This window comes from Varanus komodoensis, unplaced genomic scaffold (genome assembly GCF_004798865.1).
Source record: "Varanus komodoensis strain SLA01 unplaced genomic scaffold, ASM479886v1 scaffold4, whole genome shotgun sequence".
NCBI classification, from domain to species: domain Eukaryota; kingdom Metazoa; phylum Chordata; class Lepidosauria; order Squamata; family Varanidae; genus Varanus; species Varanus komodoensis.
The window spans coordinates 10703233-10724336 of NW_025335941.1; the positions used below are offsets into that span (position 1 = coordinate 10703233).

The window sequence follows — 21104 nt, forward strand, 5'->3', positions numbered from 1 at the left end:
GCTGAAAAGACCAGAGAGAGAGAACCAGGGGAAACTGTGCAAAATGTTTCATAATGGAGGGGTCACTACCAAAAAGGCCCTCTCCCTGGCAGGCACCTGCCCAAGGTAGCCAGGTGCCCTATTCTAGGGAGGGCAGTTCTACATTTGAATTCCTGCCAGAGGGCTGTCCTCTCTTTGAAGGCCTCCTCTGAAAGGCTGTTCTGTCCAGTTCTGATTTAAATAAAGGGAACCCTATGAACTGATGCTCCTCAGTAGAGTGAGCAGGTATGCACACAGCTCACCTCATCATAGTCTTCCTCCGTATAGTGAAATCTACTATGCTTCCATTTAAGTAAAAATAATTATTTGAAGTTTTCATTTATACATATAAATCAACACATGCATGCTATGCAAATTATGGCCCTCTGTTTTGGTGCTGCATTTCCTCCTTTTGCGATATTCACAAGCGGCCACTCCACTTTATTCAGCAACTGGAATGATGCCCCTGAAGAAGTTCTTGCTTTACTTTCCTGTCAAGATCCTGCTAAAGTTCTCCTGTGGGTGACTCTGCATGTGAGTCCAAGTGCTACCCACTGTGGGCGGGCTCGGGACACATCCACTACTGCCTTGCGGCCCTGACTTGCTGCCACATGCAGCCCTCGGGGCAAAATGGTGGGTCACCCCTAATTGATGCGGTCCAGCGTTCTAACCGCATAGCTGCAGAACATCGTCATTTTGACTAGCTCCCTTCCCATGCCCTTACTGCCCATCCTTGCATGCTGAGGCTGCTAGGCTACCAGGATGTGATTCTAACAGAGGAAGAGCTGTGTTGGATCAGACATGTCCCTGTGGGCATCTTGTTTATACTACTGGCCAGCCAATTGCTTGTGGGAAAGCCCATAAGAAGCAAGTGAAAGCAGGGCAGCCTTCTCCTGTTGTTCCTCCCAAGGGGCAAGGTACTCAACTTGCTTCTTTCCTTCTTTCTTTCTCCCAGTTTTTGAGGACCCTTGGGCAAAGTACCCTGAATCCTTCCCACCACCATACTCACCAGCTGCAATCCCCCCCCCCCCCCACGCTTTCTCCCTTTCACTTGCTTGACAGACAGAGAGCTAGTGAGCACCTCATTGGCTGCGCTGAAGTGAGAGGCATGTGATGCAGTGGTGAAAAGAAGGCAGGATGCCAGGGGCTTTCGTCAGGGTGCCCCTATCAGAAGGGACGCAATCAGGCCTATTTGATGCTGCAGCAAATGGGAGGCAGAAGGTGAATGGGGCCTACATCTGGGAGGAAGCATGAGTGAGGACGGCAGCCCTCTGTGAAGATGGACATCAAGCTGATCTGGGGACCAGACAGTACAATCCCATGAATGCCTACTCAGAAATAAGTGCAATGGACGTTGCTGGGATTTCCTCTAAAGTAAATAGATACAGGAGTTCAACTAGGAACCTTTCTAGTTTAACGGGCTGCATTTGTTTATGAACTGGGTTCAAATAGAGGTGATTCTGTATGTCATCATTTTGGGTATTATTCTAACCAAGTAATGTAAGATACAAAGCCAGATTTTTTACTTTCAGAAGTGAAGGGTATGTTTTATAGGTATTTTCTTCTCCTTTTCTGATACAGTTTTGCACCTCAAAAAGATAAAGGTAGAATAAATGTCCATCAACATATATAACTCAAAGTGATAATAAAATGACACTCACATTCAACTCTTTTCTCCAGCATTGCCAAGTGATTAGCTACTTCTGTTTTCAGTTCATCGATTTTAAAGACCCTGGGGGGGGGGGGAACAAAAGCCTTCAATAAGAATGCATATCGTTATTTTTATAGGTGCACATTTAAATTTCATAGATAAGCTAATCTTGGCATGCATTTTAATCTACATCTGGGAGGGGATTCAAGGCAGATAAAAGAAAGTCTTCTTTCACATGTCATGTAGCTAAACTATGGAATTCACTTGCACAAGATGTACTGATGGGCACCAGGTTGGATGGCTTACAAGGGGATTGGACACATTCCTGGAGGAGAAAGCTATACATGCTTATTATTCCTCCATTGCTGCCTTTTGCCTATGCACATCAGTTGCTTGTTGGCCACTGCGTGAATATAATGCTGGACTAGATGGTCTGATCCAGGATGGCTCTTCTGATGCTTTTAAATAGTGATCTTGTTGGAAATGAAAGGAGCAGTCATTCTTGGCGCATGTTCCAAGGTCAGGCAGATATGGACTCGTCAGATGAGGAGGGCCCCTGGGAACCAGAATTCTTAGGTGCTGAAATGGAAGAAGCAGAGGGGCTTATCTCAAGGACACCTTCCCCAGGTGTTCAGGTGAACTTTGAGAACTGTCAGGATTTACAACTGCAGGGAGGGTGTGTGGGGGGACTCCTGTAGCCAGCTGAGTCTGGCGTGACCCTTGACCCTTGATGCAAGAGCAGGAGAGAGGCTGACCAGCTAGAGGGGCAATGGACACAGAAGAGACTTGCCCGATTCCATAAAGGACATCCCAGAGGGGAACACAAAAGGAGAATGCTCAGAAGTAGTTGCTAAGGGTTCAACAAACCACTCTGTGCATGCTCAGAGACTTGCTTTTTTTGGTTGTGCTTACTGGAAGTGCGTTGGAGAATAAAGAGCTTTGGCCAAAGAGCAGTCTGTGTTTTGGAAGTGCAAAGGCAGCAGGAGAACCTGGCTTACAACAGTTCCCTCCCTTAACATAATCATCTAGTCTTGATTCTGGCTAAATTGATTCTGGTTTTCCTTTGCAAGTGTGGAGGTAACTTACAAAGATGCTAAGGAATTGAACTGCCTTATTGGAAAGTAGATATTCTGCATCTCTTTTACCAAATGTAGATTTTATCAGCATAGATGAATTATTTCTTTCCAGTTGCAACATGAACAAACAAGTGCAGTGTAATTGGGTAGGTTGTGGGGGTGGGGGGGGGGGTGGCAGGGGGAGTTACTTGACAGCAAATCTGCCAGGACTTTCATCCAAGCAAGCGAGCATGTACAAGAGTGCAGTCTTAAGTGAATTTGTCTTTCTCTTTGTAACTATCTGCATACACTTGTAAATGACTCAGGCATTTCAGCTTGGATATGCAGAAGAGTGGAACCAAAATGGATGGACTTATTTCAGAGCAGGCTGTTGAAGAATGTCCTGAAATGTCCTGATGTACTATCTGAGAAGAAATGGCGTCATCGCTTAACTATAATATGATGCTGTTACCTTGAGAATTGCTCAGACACCTGCACCAGTAAATTCTGGAACAATTCTTCTTTCTCTGTTTTAAAAAACCACAAATAAAATAATGAGAAATAATGGAGGACTCCAATGCTGATTAGAACAACTCCCATATTAACAATTGCAGTCTGTATAAAGATAAACTTGGCCAAGAAAATGAGCTTGGGCCATCCTCATCCAATCAAAGAACTGCTTCTGTGGAGCAGATTAGAAGGTCTATTAATTCACTGTTAATTAAGTCACATTTTTTCTTAAATGAAGTGTTGTGCAATGCTATAAAAAGGACACACACACAAAAGTTCTGAAGCATGAAGACTGATAACCTATATAATGGTATTGTCAGTAGTGTAATTCTGCAATCTTACTTTTAGTCACACAATAATCACCTTAGTGGTGAAGCGTTTAGTTAATGCATAAGGTATTCTTGGAAAAGAACTAAACTGATCTTTCTTCTCCAGAAGAAGCAATTACTTTGAAGCACCCAGTGGTGCAGTTAGGTTATTTTGGACTCTGAACTTAAATGTTCTTACCCAGGGCTGGGGGAGGGGGCTCTTTAGCTCATAATGTGACTTCACAGACTTCAAAGTGTGTAAGCAGCCCTTCTGCACTTAGGCCCTCTTGCTTATTCTGCTCAGTACTACCCTGGTCATCTGCCCCAAAGTCTGGTCCTGATGGCTCCACATAACCTTCATTATGCCAGACTTCCTGCTGTCCTGGATTTGCCATGTTTTCATCAAGTATTCAAATCAGTGACAAGCACACATACTCTCTCATTCTCTCTCTCGATAGATAGATCAATCTTACAGGTAAAAGAGGAAGTACTGCAGTCACATGCTCCAGGGGAGTTTTGGAAAGTAATTTTCAGCATACAATGTGGGAGCAGCTATTTTACTGCTACTTTTCAGAACAGTTTCATAACACACTTTCAAGCTTTGTATTTCATAGTCTGTGAAAAGCACTGGCTGATATGAAGTCACCTATTCATCAATAGCTAGATGTTATTAGGGTCCCCCCACTTTAAGTATGAAAGGAAGTGTGGAAGAGAGAAAGAACATTTTTAAAATGCCAAGGACTGAATGCGTAAGCATCTTTCACATAAAAGATGTTTGGTACTAGCCAGAGTGAGGACAAAAAAGTGGCCAAGCCAATCAACTCTTTTTCTAGATAAGAAGCTGGATTAGAGGATTAAAGGGAAATGACTAACATGTAATGTGCTTAGGGGTCAGTCAATAGTATATTTGATTGGGACATGGGTACAAATGATCCCATAGTGCTGTCAATGACCTTTTATATCTCTTTCTTTGATGTCATTTCCTCCCTCAAGATATGTGGCATTTTTTGATATTTTTGCAGTTTTTACCAGTTAGTGTGGCGAAGAGGATGGAGAGGAAGGCAAACCTGAGGGCTGAAAGAGGTGTGGGACTCCTGGAGTAACCCAGCAGTGCCTGGGTGGAGAGGAGCCTGCGCAGACAAACTGCTATGGATTCCCATATTTCTATACCTCCAAGCTCTTGTGTGATTTCATCATCAAAATTTGCTTCTGTCTGTGCAGGATGAATATGGAAACAACACTGTTGCTTTCTCATCAGCACTGGGCGGACTTGGCTTTAGCTGCAGGCAGAGCTTGTCAGCACTGGGCCAGGGTGTTTGGGAAATGGTGCCCTGCTGAAGGAGGTGTCAGTTTAGCTGGCACCACAGCCTGGGCTCATGAACAGTTTGCAGGAATTGGGTCTCTCATGACAGATGTGGAATCGGCACAAGGGTAAGGCGAAGCTGGTCTGGAGGCGACAAAGACACCTCTGAGTGACCTTGTTCAGCCTTGTTTGGCTTTGATAGCCTTACCAAAGGGCTGGCTGAAAGCACCTTGGTGGTGCTGTCTCCCCATCTGCCACTAGCACAACACTTGAGAAAAATTTAAACCCCAGCCATCCACCAGTCCCTGCTTTCACGTATCTTCTCCTCCTGACACTACCTGAAGCAGGTTGCACCAACCTGCTGCCTGGCCAGCCCTGTTGATCCTGTGTTCTCTGCAGGGATCTTAAGGAAGGAAGGAAGGAAAAAAAAGAATAGAGGAGCTACAGTCTCTTTTCAGACCTGCAGGAGCTATGTTGGCCATACTTAAGAATGATACTTCAATGGTAGCTCTATTTATCTCCATAATTACCCAATACAGTTTAAACTTCCTTATGTTCTTTATTCCCTGATCCACTGCACACAACTGGAGAAATTATCTCAACTGCTTTGAGGAGATTAAGAAACAAAGATTGGTTGCTGCTCAGATTCTTTCAGTGGTGGTGAGATTAGCAGTCTTGAAAGGCAGGCAGAGATATTTCTCCCCCTAAAAAAGGCTCCTGTATTGGCTGCAAGGGGAGTGGGCAGCCACAGAGTGGAAAACCGTCATTAAGCAAATGCAAAGATCATCAAAGCATGCAAGCTTCGGCGATCCCCAGAGTTCCTAGTCATGTCATGTTGTTACGGTTGTGGATGGTGTGGAGCAAGGAGAGGAAGGGGCAAAGACTGACCGTGTGGTGTAGCCAAGATGCCTGCATAGTCAGAGTCTTATGATGATATGGGGGAGAGAAAGGTTTGCAGACATTAAACTGGGCTCTGCTAGGTGATCTAGGAAGAAGACACTGCCAGAAAACATAGGAGCCAGCTGCTAATTAAACCTGCCACCGTGGGTTAACCAGACAGGTTCCTTGGTTGGGGAAAACAGATCTAGAAATCATCTAAATATTCTCTCCTGCTCCTGCCTCAGTAAATGTTGCCTGTACTTCATCAACTAACTCCATTCCTGCACTGTTAACTCATAAACTCCTTTGATATGAAGTGCTTTCATTTAGGTCTCAGAAAGCTTTTTCTTCCTCCATTTTAATTGGCACATTTGCAGAGTCAGCAAATGTTTATACTGCCGCACTGCATTTGTTTACATTAATCTTTGACTGCATGCCCCTGGGTAGGGGTTGTTCTTTTTAGATCATTCACTGTACAGCATTTAGCAATATCTTTTAGAAATAATAAATATGAATGACCACTTATTATAAGCGCCCCCTGGCCTTTCCTCACTTGCCTTGCTCAATGTCCCTCACAACCAACGTTGTAAATGTAAGCTCTCTGGGGTAGGGGCCTAAGGGGTTTTCTGTTTACTATATCCTATAATATGCACAATGATTATGTTATATAGATATTATTATTACAATATATTTATCTTCTGTCTTTATTCTTCTTCTTAGGAAAACAGGGTGGTTTGCATAGTCTTTTCCCTCTCTATTATATCCTTAAAACAACAGCCTTGTGAGGTAGGTTAGTCTAAGAGTCAGTGACTGCCCCAAAGGTCCCCAGTGAGCTTCATGGCCAAGTGGGAACCAGGACCTGGATCTCACCAGTCTCAGTCCGACTACTATACCACAGTAGCTCTCAGACCACATTGGCTAATAACTGTAATTACAAGAAAGAGTCTATATTCAGTGTAACTACATTGACTATACAAGGCAATAACTACTTTACGGGTTACAGGAAAGATGTCTAAAATTTCCTAGGGGTGTGGCCATTCCAGTGGAATTCATCTCTCATAAAACTAAACATTTGACCTATTTATTAGTACTGAGAACAGAAGGTTTCCATAATCCACAAACAGTCCTTTCTGGTTAGGAATGGGGGAAATGTGGTTGGTTCACATTTTAATGTAGGCTTATCTATTTTTTCCCTTTAAAACGATATACCAGCCTCAGTTATCTCCCAAAATTTGTACTTTCTGGAATTTTGCAACAAAGTTCTCAGATCAAAATAATTGTGTATTAGGGGAAAATGCAAGCAAAAATGTATTGGTTGGTGAAAACCATAATATTGAACATCTATGAGTTTAGGAAATTTGCTTGCAGTATTGTGTATATTTAGTAAAATTATCTGTAAAAAGGCATGTTTGGAAAGAAATGCATACAAAAATTTGCATGCCAACTTAAGAAATATAATTCTCAGATTTCAGAATGAACCTAAATTAAAACAGGAAAAGTTCCCAAAGCTGGGATGCACCAAATAAGACTGGAAAAATAAGAAACTAAGAGAGACCAAACTGACAGATTTGTTCACCCCAATTTCTTAACTAGCATTTTCATCATTTGCAGGAACCTCCCAGCCCAGTGCAACATTTTCCTTTCATAGGATGACTTTCAGAGTTATTCCCCTAAATGCAAACATGTGACCATATTGTCTCAGAACACTTTATCCAGGTGCACAGTTCAAAACAAATACTTTAGCCTGGATTTAGGATTTCTGTTAAAGCCACCTGAGATTTGGCCCTAGGACAGTTGTATTGATGAAGCGTTCTGATGCAGTGCTCACATGTGCATGCTTGTATTGAAATCAGTTCAAGTCATCCCTTGATGAGCATTGGGATCTGTATACCTAAGATTAGTTGGGATTACAATGAGGCTTGCATCCATTCCTGGGATGGAAGAAAGGTGTTTAAGGTTGTACTTCAGCAACATTAATAGTCTAGAAAATTGTTAAGTGCACGGGAGGTGCTGCACATCTGTCTTGTATTTTGTATCTGGATAAGATGCATCAGCAAGCACTTCAGAATCATTTGCCTACTTCAACAGTACAAGTGTTAACAAAGCAAGCACAGACAACTGATTTAATCAAATAAGAAATGTCTCCACGGAGTCAGGCCAAAGATGTATGTCATCTGTTTTCAGCACTGGGAAGCTCACAGATGCTCTGGAAAGCCACAAGTAGGGCAAGGTGGAAGCAATCATAACCCGCTGTTTTCCCCGGAAAAAGTCACCAGCCATCTATTGCTTCAACCACAAAACACAGTACAGTTTATTATGATTGTGTACCCTAGAAAATCTGACATACAATATAGACTTTATTTTAAATTATTTTTAAATATTAAGGGTAAGATTGTTCCAATGCAAGGGCAAAATCAAATGTGTGCATGAGTTAAGGAGCTTGATTTCAGCAAGCCAGGAATCACTGAAGTAGCAAATTTATGTCAGCTTCATCTTAAGAGACTTATGAATTAAAGCACACTTCAGTAAGAGTACTCTTTCTAATCAGTTTTAAGACGGTGCATTTCTCTTTCTATAAGAAATTAAAGTTTACATGTATGCTGCTTTGAAATAATGTTAAACACATACTGAAGACATTAGTATGAATGCTCATATGCCTGAGGAATTAATACCTTGCAGAATTTATTCCGGAGGGATGTAACTTTCTTTAAAGCATGCATCATCTAAATTAGTTTTCCTGTTGAACTTCATAAGGTATCAGACTTTTTCTGTTGTTCAACCTTTATAAAGATTTGACTTTCATTTTTATGAGCCTAAAAGTAGAATAATCACACAAAGCTTTGAAATCACAAATCTATCCAATAGAGAGTACTTGTTACAGCAAGCAGAATAATAAATAGATTAGTTCTAGTCAAACAAGTAACTTTTGCTTATCTTGAAAGAAAGAAAGAAAGAAAGAAAGAAAGAAAGAAAGAAAGAAAGAAAGAAGCGGTCCCTACCTCTGCTGAAAATCAAATAGCTGAACCCAAACAAATAATGCTTTAAATTAAAAATAGCATGGAAGATTTGTTTCTGCTTACCGTATGCAAGCCACGGAGCTTAGACAAGGCCAAAGCAAGTATAAACTCTGAACCCCGTGTATCCCAGATTCATTGCTTCTCAGAACTTTGGCAGTGGCTGAAGCATATGAGAGAATGACAAGGTCCTATAAAAACAACCCGGTTAAAATAAAGGGAAAAACCCACCCCTAGATGTTCTACTTTCCCTCCCTCTCACTGTCAAAACTCACTTAAAGTTCTAGGATGTTCTAATCCAGGGAACAGTCAACTGAAGCCTGAAGTTTATAGATGTAATAAAAGAATGAAGAGGTATGTTTTTATAACCCCACAGCACAGTAAAGATATATGGCTCACAGTTCCTCTTGTCTTAAAGAGACAAAGGTCCCTTTCCCGTATATATTTGCATTAACTGTTTACTTAATTCTTGGACTGCACAATACCATCCATCAAATGGGAACATCTTTTTGACGACCTCAGTCAGTCGGTTGAAATATTTAATTTGCAAAATGCACAGTCTCTACTGGCCTCACACTCTCCCCTCACTCTCTTGAGAGGGGAGAGTGTTGCCAACTTTTCGTTTTCCTGGCAGGGCTTTTCCTGTGTAGCCCTTCAACAGCTGGATGCACAGAAATGGCAATTCAACAGATTAAGCTTTCTCCATCACTGTATCTGCATGCTGGGGAAAGCTTTGCCAGCTGAATTTCTGCTGCCTCTTACACAGCTGTTAAAGGCATGGGAACCCACAATGTCACTCTTGTAGGAACTAGATTAAGATACCTTTTGGGGTGAGCTTAGGCTTGGTTCCACCATGGTAACTGCCTTTGTTATTCATATTCAGACTGAAGGACAAGAGTCTGACCCTGGTAGCTCTCTTGGAGCATAAGATGTTAGTGCTTTGAGATTACTGCTCAGTTCTTATGGAGGCTCAGAGGGTCCCATCTAGTCTCCTATGGGTGTTTTAGCCACATGAAACTACTCAGTGAAGTCCTCTGAGATTTGGCATCTGGTGTCATCAGCGTAGTGATGACAGTCCATTCTCCTACAGCTTTTCATTCATCAGACGTGGTAGTGCTGTACTGGTGGCTGGAAGCAGTGATGGCATAGATGAAGGCCAATAAACGGAAAAGTAGCAAGTTGGAGAAAAGTGGTTTGATCTGGTTTTGGTAGCTCTGTGTGTCCTGCACAGGCTTGCAATCCCTCAAAGGTTTTAGGTAGCCAGAGATCTGTCACTCTCACTGGATCGCTCCAGATGTCAACTGTGGCATACAGTGCTTTTCATTGCATGCCAATTCTAACCTCTCCTGCATGGAGACACCTAACCACAGTTATAGAAACACGAAGAACATAAGAAGCAGACTGGCTGGGCAGACTAAAGGCTGTCTAGTCCAGCATTCTGCACACAGTGGCCAACCGGCTGCTTTGGGAAGCCCACAAAAATGATACGAATACAATAGCACCCTCCTGCTCATATGTTCCAGCAACTGATGCACAGAGGCATACTTGCTTCAATACTGGAGAATATTTATTGCCAGCATGACTAATGGCCTTGGTTGGCCGTGCCCCCCATGAATGTGTGTGATTCCCTTTTAAAGCTGTCCAAATCGGCAACCAGCATGATGCCTTGTCAGGAAGAAGGGCTCACACTTAATAGGACAGGGAGCAGGCTGGGTTTTTCATGTGAAGGGATCTCATGTGCATGTGCTCACTTTCTCGGTTGGTGAGTGATTCCTCATTTTTGGCTAGGGTGTTACTGTCTCCACCAGCTGAAGTTTCTGAAGACCCCTCAACTGCATTGCAGCAGCCTAGTCATGAAGGAATGGAGGCATCCGTGCAATACATAGTGGTGGAACTACGAGTATTTAAGGAAAAATAACAGAGAGCCAGTGTGGTGTAGTGGTTAAGAGCATGGGACTGCGACTCAGACGATCTGGGTTCTAGTCCCTGCTCAGCCATGGAGCCAACTGGTGACTCTGGGCCAGCCACATAGTCTCAGCCCAACCTATCTCACAGAGATGTTGTTGTGGGAATAAGATTGAGAGCAGGGGGATGAGAATAAGCCCCCTTGAATTCTTAAAAAAAAGAAAAAAGCAGGAAATAATAATAATAATAATAATAGTCCTGTGCGAACAGCTGTGATAGTTCTCAAAGAACAATTCACTGCCAGTGAGCAGTAATTTTCCAGCATAAGGCTCTCGCGGTCAGTATCGTCACCATCTGTGGCCCAGTAAGACAGAAGATAGATGTTTTTACAACCCTAGAGTTCAGTCAGAATTTATGGCCAACAAAGATTCAGTGGAAAGCACTACTCTGGAGGACAAGGAATGATGTTGTTTGGGTATATCTGTAGCACATATGTCATGCAGTACACAAGTCTCTTATAACCAAAGGTAGCCCCAGGAAAATATTGTAATCTAGAAGGCCATCACATTAGCTGTCCTTAGAATGATAGCACTGAAGAATAGCATATGGCCTAAAGTCAGAAAATATATCCCAATTTCTGATCACTTATGTCATAGGTAGGCAAGCTTTTTTGGACCCACGACACAGTTGGCAATTTGAGAAACTGTCCAGGGCACTAGCAAAAACTGGTTGCCATGGGAGGTATAACTCATCACAAAGGACAAGTAACTTGCTCTAAAGACTGAAGAGAAGACAGGCGGGCAGAACCAATTCACAGAACCCCCCTGGACTCTCAGTTTTCAGTGTCAGACCTTAAATGGTCCACCTAAAAGTAGACTCCGGGGGATGGTGGAGGACAGGAAGGCCTGGAGGAATGTTGTCCATGGGGTCGCGATGGGTCGGACACGACTTTGCGACTAGCAACAACAAAAATTGGACAGCTTAAAAATATAATGCACACACACATACATACTAGTTTTCTTTCACTATCGTTTTAGGGCCACAATGTATTCCTTCAAAGTTCTTGGACATATGCATGCAATATGTTCAGAAGCAATTTTGTTGGCAGACCCAAATTTTGAGGGGAGAAGAAAGAATCTTCTCCCTCTTCACTGCGACATGGAAGATGTAAGAATAGGTTACAGCTGCAGGGTAAACCCCCACTTCCCCCTGCATAGAGGCTCCTTCTGGTGTGTGCAGGGCTCTCAGCAAGGTCTTGTCTGACGTCAGTGGAAGCTTTTCCCAGAAGGAGTGCTTGTTATTCAAGAGACACACATGCTGGGGGTGCAACACCTGCGCTGTGGGAACAAAGCCGATTATCTGACCTCCTGAGAAGGCCACATTATGTCAGCCTTCACTTTCCTCCAACAAACAGATGTATGCTAATCCTACAAAACCAAAGGAAATATATAATGCAGCAAGTTCCAGTGCAGGAAGTTGTCGCTGTTTGTCTAGCTTTCAATCTGTCTGCTTATTTATAGATTTTTGGAACATAGTGTATGCCCTGCTAAAATGTGGTTGAGACAGGTAGATGATCTATCTTCACAGCTTCATATACGCACATCCCACTATGCATCAATTGCCGCAATCTCAACCTGGAAGGGGAAAATAGGATGATGGGGTTAAGGTTGGGCTGGATGTCCTCTTGGAATTCCTTCTAGTTTTGTGATTCTGCAATGTAAGAGGAGGGGTTTTCAAACTGGTTAACCAGATAGGAGTACTCAAGATTATCTTAACAGCATTGGCAGAAAGGTCAGGTACTTTTACTTGGCTAAGGAGACTGGTTTAAACAAAAGGCTAAAAGACCAGCTTCAAGCCTAAGGACAACCTTGCTTTGATTTGGAATCAGTTCAGTATTTACTGGATTGGGTCCAAATTTGGTCATATCTAGAGTAGACCCATTGGAGTCAATGAGATGTAAGATAGTCTTAATCCACAAGTCCTGTTGATTTCAATGAGTTTGCTCCAAATATGTCTGGATCCAATAACTTTCTTAGATAACTGTAGAAACTGCCCATCTATTTCCTGAGTGTTGTCTCCTAGTTTGCTTTGTTGGTACATATGCACAGATACAGTTGTATGTGTGCATATTTACATGCTCCTTCTAGGAACTGTAGTTCCCAGAAGCAGCCATAACAGAGAGCCTTTGGGGAATTCAACAATCTACCCTCTCTGCCAAAATACCTGGAGACAAAGTAGGGCTTTAGATCTAGAGTAGGGACAGAGAACATCCACATAAAATATTTGCAAAGAAATAACTGGGAAAATAACTCAAACAGAAACTTTAATGACAGAATGAAAGATGCATAGTTGGGTGATCTGGCCCCACAGTTCACAACCAACCAACCAACCATCCATCCACCAGGGTTGCATTGGCCTTAATGAAGTTCTACACGTGGACCTCTAAAGCACCTGGCTCTGCAGTTCACACAGATCCATAGTGATCAATGGGTGGTTCCATCAAGATTAAGGAGCTAATTTTAAAGAACCTTTGCTCATTTACCTACAAAGCAGCCTGGGATGCTTTTATCAAACAATCAGGGAAGGCTTTTATTGGAAAAACAGATTGCTTCATGAACACAATTTCGGGGGGGGGGGGGGGGGGGGGAGTCTGAGTGATGCCATCTCCTATTTCCAGTCTTCCCATGTTTTCCCTCTTGACTGCTTCTTTTCCTACCAGGAATACATCCACTAAGGAAGAACTGATGGAATAGGACCAACCTCTCTGGAAGCATCCTGGTTAACTCGGCTGGCTGTTCAGTCTGGGCTGGTGCTGAATCTTTTATGTTTTGAACAAAATAATAACTTCTTGGTGAAATGGGTTTCCCTCCAAAAAAGAAAACCACAGTGCTTTGAAGAAAATGTGACTGTACTAATGTATACCTAGAGAAGCAAATTTATAAATAACACTTATAATTTAAATAGAAATACGGGCCATCTCAGTGAAATATGGCAGACTTTGACCAGGTGACCTGTGAGTTCAAGTGCTAACTGCTGATGGACAGCACTGAAATTGGCTTCAAATAGGGCATGCCTCCAAATAGAAACATAGAAACAGAGCAAGTCAGAAGGGGTCTCCCGGGCCATCTAGTCTGACCCCCGGCTCCAGCCGGCTCCGCTCACGACATGCCCACCATGTGCAGAAGGCAATCTTCTTGCAGCCCTTCAAATAGTACATGGCCACCCTATGGGAAATGAGGGTCACTATGGCTGAGGATTACCAGCTGAATAGATTCAGATCTCAGACCAGGCAATTAGAAACTTATCTGGGGACATCGCCAAAAAGAAAAGCTTTCCTATACACAGAATTGTGCTCATCCAAATGTAGCAGTCCAGCAAAATAAATGCCTCAGACTAGCACAAAGCACAATACGGTTCTATCCCATGCCACTCATCTCCGACCCTTATGCTCTGTTTTTTCACATTGTACTATTGCCTGTGGCTGGTTCACTTAATTGGGTTACGTTCAAAGTCTTACTCAAAAGAAAAATAAGGCGAGAAGCCAGTGGAAGTGTTTCTGAATTATTATTTTTCCTGGCAAAATTGTGAAGAAGCTGAAGTCTTCTGGGCCAATCCAAAGGGGAGATATAAAGAAAAGCTGCTCTGTGGGGAGAGAAATTGGCAGTAAAGCACGCCTGCCTATCCAAATGTGTCATGTCTTGACCTAATTAGGCACTTTAGTCTTGGGATCAGATTGCAAAACTGGCAAAAAGAGTGATAGTGCACACCTTTAATTATTACACAAACTTCCGGGGGGGTTTCCTCTGAGGCATTATGATTTACCATCCACTCAGTAAATTGGCTTGTTGTAAGGAGCTCTGTTCCCAGCGCCTCACCCAAGGCTCCAGCCAGGGACAGCTGTATAAACCTCTCCTGATCCAGCATTCCTAGTCATATCCCCAGGGATCAATTGTTGTCCTTGTTGCCTTCTGCCAATCATCTGATAACTATACTTGCTATCCAGGAAGGCCCTGGCTTTACTGATAGCTGAGGTTGCTAGGTAAGATGCAGGGACTGTGAAATGAACTGGCAACATTACAGAAAGTCAGTGCTCCACGGAAAAGCAGTGAGCCATGCTCTCTCTCTCTCTCTCTCACACACACTCACACACACACACACACACACACAGAGAGAGAGAGAGAGAGAGAGAGAGAGAGATACCCAACTTCCCATCATAGAACTTAAAAGATTCCATGACTTGTTTTTTCAGATCAGGTTTATTAGTCTGATGCTTCAGGCTGCTTTCATGCAATTGGGACCAGCACCAAGGCTGCCTTTTTTAGGCACCCACTGAGACTCACACAACTGCAGGGCATTCACTAGAAATCCCCAGAGTTCCCTGTTGCTATTGCTGCTTGCTATTCATCCTCACCTTCTGAGCATGCAAACAGTAATACTGGTGAAGAGAGAGAGCAGCATGTTTCACTTGCCTCAAACTGTCTTTCCAGGCCCCGTGCAGATTGGCTCCAGAGGGAGGGGGCAAGCAAATGAGCAGCAGTGGCAAGGACAAAACACACCCGCCAGAGGTGGAGCCACCAACAGCTTCCTGCCCAAGGTCCCTTGCACACCTGGAACCAACACTGCACACAGTCAAAGTGCACCTCTGTGCAATAGTCCATCAGGTCTCCATTTTAGGTTCCGTATTACAAGGGACATGGATGTCCCATAGCAAGGATCAGCAATCAGGTGGCTAGTCTGTGTGTGTGTGTGTGTGTGTGTGTGTAGGGCATATTTAAAAACTAGGGATGGACAAACCTGTCAATTTGGGTTTCTCTCAATTCTTTTTCCATTCTTAACTACAGTTTGTCTTAAACTTTAATAATTGTTCCAGTCTTCCATTCATTGTTTTTCAAGCTGATGTAGAAATTCAGAGGGACATTTCCTGAATGCATACTTTTTAGTATTCATCTTTGCCTAATACACACATTTTTCATAATGCATAATTTGTTTTTGCCACCAAGCTTCCTATTAGGGTACATTTCTGACCAGCATTTCCCCTAATATATGCATTTTCATTTGCATGTTTTGACTGGAGAACCCCATTACAAAAGTCAGAGAAGTGCCAATTTCAGGAGATAACTGAGTTGCAGTTTGCATATTGGTTTGAATGGTTTAAATTAGATTAGGTAATGTCATATCATTAAGGGAACCGAACAAATTCCCCACTCCATCCCTGTTCAGTACATGAACACTGCCTTCCCACTGTCCAGTAAATTCTCTCAGCCTGTCTTCATATTCTATTGTGGCCCTCAAGAAAAACCAAAAAAAGACGATATGAACAGAGTTTTAAATCTGGCCACCAATGTCTAAGGGTTTTTTTTGGGGGGGGGGGGAATCACTTGAGGCAATAAGCAGATTTAGACCTCTCACATTTACACTTTGTTACCATCTCTTAGCAGGCTGCCATTCCTTTGTGTGGTTATTTGCGGGCACCACTGAGTTAAGAGCAAAACCTGCCAACCGTTCTCAAGAGTGGATGCCCAGACCCTCACCAGGATGGGTTTTGTAGTGCTCTGAACTTCTCTTAATGGTGGCCTTTCAGACGTACCCTAGAATTGCAAGTAATGTAGCCACTTCCAAGAAATGACTGCACATCATCCAAAACACAGGAAGAGTGTGTGTGACTCTGCCTGACCATCTCCACAAGGAGCTCCCTACATGATAATGGCTTGAAGTTCTGTCCTCACATAAAACAAGTGGAAAAGTTGAAAACAAGTGGAACCTACAACAAAATGGCACATATTCAAGGACTCGGGCTCAGGGTTCTCAGCAGGTGCTTTTCCAAGCCAGACATGCCCTTTTCCAAGATATTCCACTCCATCCTGCCTTCTATATTCTGTTTCCCCATTACATTCCATGGAAATACTGAAAATACCGTATTTGCAGTGTTTCCCCATCATTAGGTCTTTCCCTGCTAAAGTAGTTCCCCTTTTGGTCCTTCTCCAATTCCAACCCTGCCAAAACCTTCCTGCTAAAATGATAGAGCTTCATTTCATGATTTTCAGATGCCATTCCAAAACTTTTTGAGTCGTTAAGCCCTGTGCTTTCCTGAATATGTTCCTCTTCCCCCTTCACTCAGTGGAAATGTTTCTTTTTTCTTCTTCAGGTTGTTGTCCTTTTTTAACATGTCTGTTAGGAGTGCCTAAGAGATGATTCACACTTTACATGTTTACATCTACAGCCGGTATTCATGCTTAAAAATGGTTAAGGACCCCCCCCCCCCCAATCATTCCACTGTGCGTGGTATTGTGGATTATGTGTGACACTGAAGTATTTAAATGGCTAGGGTTAGATGCAATAAACAGAAGTCTGATGGTGGGGAAGAGACTGGACCATTCTTTTGTTCTTATTGCATGGAAAACTGAGAGATTTATATATGAAGCTGCTAATGATAATTGGTGCTACTGTAGATGTATTTTGCCAATTAAAGATGAGAATTTTTATATCTGAGATTAAAATATAAGGCTACTCCAATGTAACATCTCTGACATAGTGCTCATCCAATGTTATATGAAGGGAACTCTGCTTGTACAATGAGATTTCCCCCTCCTTCTTCTCCCCTGCACCCCACCTATCTTTTCTGGGTGCTCTTCCTCCTGGAAGAGACCTTGAAAAGGATGGGCCAGGGCAGCTGCAATGCCACTGCTCCCTGATACTGTTCTTCTCATGGGAGGGCAACTCATAAAGGCCCCGACCTAGAGAGAGCTACCTATGATTGATTTTCATTGACATCTCCTAGTCGCCAACATGAAATTCTATTAGATTTCAGTACAAACTGTTTTCATTTGGTTTAGGGAAATTATGAAGTATCTCTAAATTGCATCTGTGCTGCAGGAGTTGCTTTACTGCTACCACAATTTAACACTGGCAAACAAGTGTGAGTGGGACTCATTCTCCAGGACTTACTCATCATTCATTGGAAGGCTTTAAACATTATCATTTATTTATTTGATTTATATCCTGCTGCTCCTGCCAAAGAGCCCAGGGCAGCCAACAGCCCATATAAAACACAGCAGCCACATAAACAACGTCAATGTTGTGCTTCTAAAATCATGCATATGTAATAAAAGACAATAAAGTATTCAACACAATCAATCAATAGACACTTACCTATATCCCCAAAGCTTGCACAAATAATAGGTCTTTATTGATAATGGCATGGGGATCAGCTGAATTTCTGTGAGAGGTGAGTTTTATAGGTATGGTGCATGGGAAAGCCCCATTGACTGCTTTCCGTGGGGGCATCGCAAGAAAGACTCCTGGCAGTTTTGTGGAATGGCCTGACGAAAAGGCTCCCATGGCACAAAGGGAAGATCAGTCTCAGTCATGTCAGTGAGACTAAAATCTACAATACTGTCTTCACTTCTATTGATTTAAAGGCACCTAACTTACACAGTATTTAAAGCCTTATTAGGTGAAATATGATTCCGATACCCATCAACATTTAGATTTACAAAGTTGAGCAACATACTAAACCTAAATTCTGGCTAAAACAATATTTACCTGTTTGTTGTCCAGTGGCTACAGGTATTACTTTGTAGGGAGTCCTGCAAGAGACAAAAGACAATGAGCTTGTCAAGCCTCATCCAAGATGAGAAGCGCTGCCTGCAGAGCCTTCTGTGCTTAGTGGAGCCAAGGAAAAGAACATGCATGTTCTGTGAATACACCACCCCACCCTATTAACACACAACGCGGCTCGGCTGTATTCAAACGGTACGGACAAAGCACACAAGTTCTGCAGACTTTAAGTGAAAGCAGTGGCATTTTCTCTGTTTGAGACCCCAAGGATTAGACTAGGAAAAAGTGGTGGGAAAAATATGGCTTTCAGCATAAAGAATTATGGTGGGGGAAAATAACAGTGCCAAAGGGAACCCTAAGAGACCTGGGAAAATTAAGAGCAACTTTGTGGGGCGGGTGGGGGAGAGAAGCCTTAGGTGGTGCATGAATATGAACACATCTCCAAACAAGTCTGCAGGCAAAAGCTGTTTCCGTTTGCTTCTTCTAGTAAAGAACTAAAGAAAACTGTGAACATAAGGAAGTGTAAGCCCCAGAGGAATCTGAATTGATGGGAAAAGAGGTTTTTTCACATGAACTACTCCTGCCAGTATTTTATATGCTTTCTGAATGATAACAATAATAAAGAAATGAAATGCACAATCCTTTGCATGTTCAGGCAGAAAAAGTCTTCCAACTCCCAGCATTTTCTAGCCAGCTGTGATGACTGGGGAATACTAGGAATTGTAGGACTTTTTCCTGTCTAAGCACACATAGGATTGCATCTGAAGGGATCTTCAAAGCTGTAAATGAGTATTTTTTGCTGTATCCCACTGAATTTTCTCTTATACTAGGCATGCATAAAATACAACCAGTAGTTTAAACACCACACCACCATTCCTCTGAGTTGGCTTTGGTAACCAGAACATATACCTGCCTTTCTGAGTTTTCTGGCATGGTAGGATCAATGGATACCATGCAGTCATCTGCCGTGAAAAGTGAAATGGTTGTATTCCTGGAAAACAAAGTTCAAAGCTATGTTTATTTAACCAGATCAGGCTATGGCCCCAATATCTTGTGGCACCTTGTAGATGGCAAGTCACTATGTTTGTTTGACACATCAAATAAAAGGGCGTAACCTGGAGCAGAAAGCTGGGAAATGGCTGCAATTATTTAAAAGAAGATCAGAAGATTGTACTGTTAGCTGCTTTGAGTGCTCTTTTTGAGAAAAGGCAGGCTACATGTGCAATAGATAGATTGATAGTGCATAAATGAATACCACTGAATACTATTAAATCATTTCAAGCAGCAAAGGACTGAAGAAGTGTCATTCTGAATGACTGACGAGGTGTGCCATTAAAAAGAGTAACACAGAGTTATTCACAGAAATGCCTTCATGAGTTGTGGGGAGAAATGGGAGCATGATTTCAAGTCACTGACCTGCTGCAGATGCAGCCAATGGCCACAGTCTCCAGCAGCTGCACATTCACTAGGTGGCCTATGAAATCCTGGTGTATATGTGCAGGTGTCTCCTGCACAAATGGACCAAATCTATTGGCCAAACCAGGTTCTTTTGTGTGTGGAAGAGGCCTGTCCACAAGCATCTCTGCACAGGATCCCTTTCACAGCTCCATCCAATGAATGGGTGCCACCACATGGAGAAGGAGCAGAAGACATGGCCCCGGGATATGCTTCTTCTACTGCCTCTCACAGGGAAGCTATTTAAGCATGCCTATTGATCAGGATGAAAATGAGAATTTTGAATCTGTGGGCATTCTACAATGCAAGCTGCTGGTTCTATTGTGCTCATGAGACCCACTGCTTCCACACGATGGCTTTCACATTTCTAAAAATAACCCCAGAAACACTTCTTTCCAGATGAGGACAAGTCAACAGAGGTCCCTTTTGTGAGCTTTGCTGACCTGACTGGCGAAAGTCCCACAGGGCAAGAGGTGGATCCCACAAGAGCACCAACACAATAGGGTAATATCCAGTATTTATTGTGGGATCATACATTCAACCCCTACCTGCATGTAAAATTAGTGAAATGCTCCATTACATGTAGCATTCTGGCTATAAAATTCGGAGACAGGTAAGTGCCTTGAATATTATGAAAAATGGTGGTTCCTTCTCTCAAACTTTTTGTCTCTGTGGTACAGAAAGTGGTGAAAGAGGGAATGAAGCCGACTCACAGTTCGTTCTTCCACAGTTAGTTTTAATATACCAAGGGGGGAGTTTGATCTAAATCTTGCATTGCTTCCTTTAGTGTAACAAATAAGCAGAGCAGTGCTGGATCAGAGCGAGGGTCTCTCTCGAACATTATTTTTCTTACAGGGGTCTACCCACTACTTGTGGGAAAGCCACAACTAGGACACGAGTGCCACAGCATCCTCCTGGCTGTGTTCCCCAGTATTTGACATGCACTGGCACACTGCCTCAGATCCTGAAGAGAAGTATTATCACTGGCAGGCATTGATACTCTTATCCTCCCCGAATTTGTCTAATTCCCCGTTAAAGGCAGCCAGGAGAGGAAATTCACAAAACAGCCCCATGAAACCCCTTTCAAAGCTAATGAAAAAGAATGCATGTATTAGGGATAGACAATTAGCAATCCTAGGGGTCTGTCTGGTCCAGGGCTCACCTCAAGCAGTGGGTCTTTCACTTAAGAAATTTAAGGCGCAATCCTAAGCATGTTTAGACAGGAGAAAAAGTACAGCTCTCAGCCTGTCCCAGCCATGATGGGAGTCATGGGATTTTTCTTTTGTGTGTGTGTGTGTGTCTAACTTGCCCGAGATTGTCCCCTTAGATGCTTTCTCCTGTATATTTGGCTGTTGGTCAGGGCAAGCAGTTCTTGTGCTTTCCCCACTGCCTCTGTAACTCCTGTTCATGTCTATGCCTGTTTCTGGAGGTAAAGTTCATCCATCTAAG

At 42.9% G+C, this 21104-nt stretch overlaps 1 protein-coding gene across 1 annotated transcript in view; it reads right to left on the reverse strand.

The window, feature by feature from the left end:
* Nucleotides 1-21104, reverse strand: part of PDE9A (phosphodiesterase 9A) — a 68449-nt gene that overhangs the window by 36381 nt on the left and 10964 nt on the right. Inside the window, exons 3-6 of the mRNA XM_044442688.1 lie at nt 19114-19191; nt 18186-18229; nt 3197-3251; nt 1680-1750 (exon numbers count right to left, since the gene is read on the reverse strand). Of these exons, the coding sequence (XP_044298623.1) occupies nt 1680-1750; nt 3197-3251; nt 18186-18229; nt 19114-19191 (248 nt within the window). The remainder of the gene's footprint in view (nt 1-1679; nt 1751-3196; nt 3252-18185; nt 18230-19113; nt 19192-21104) is intronic.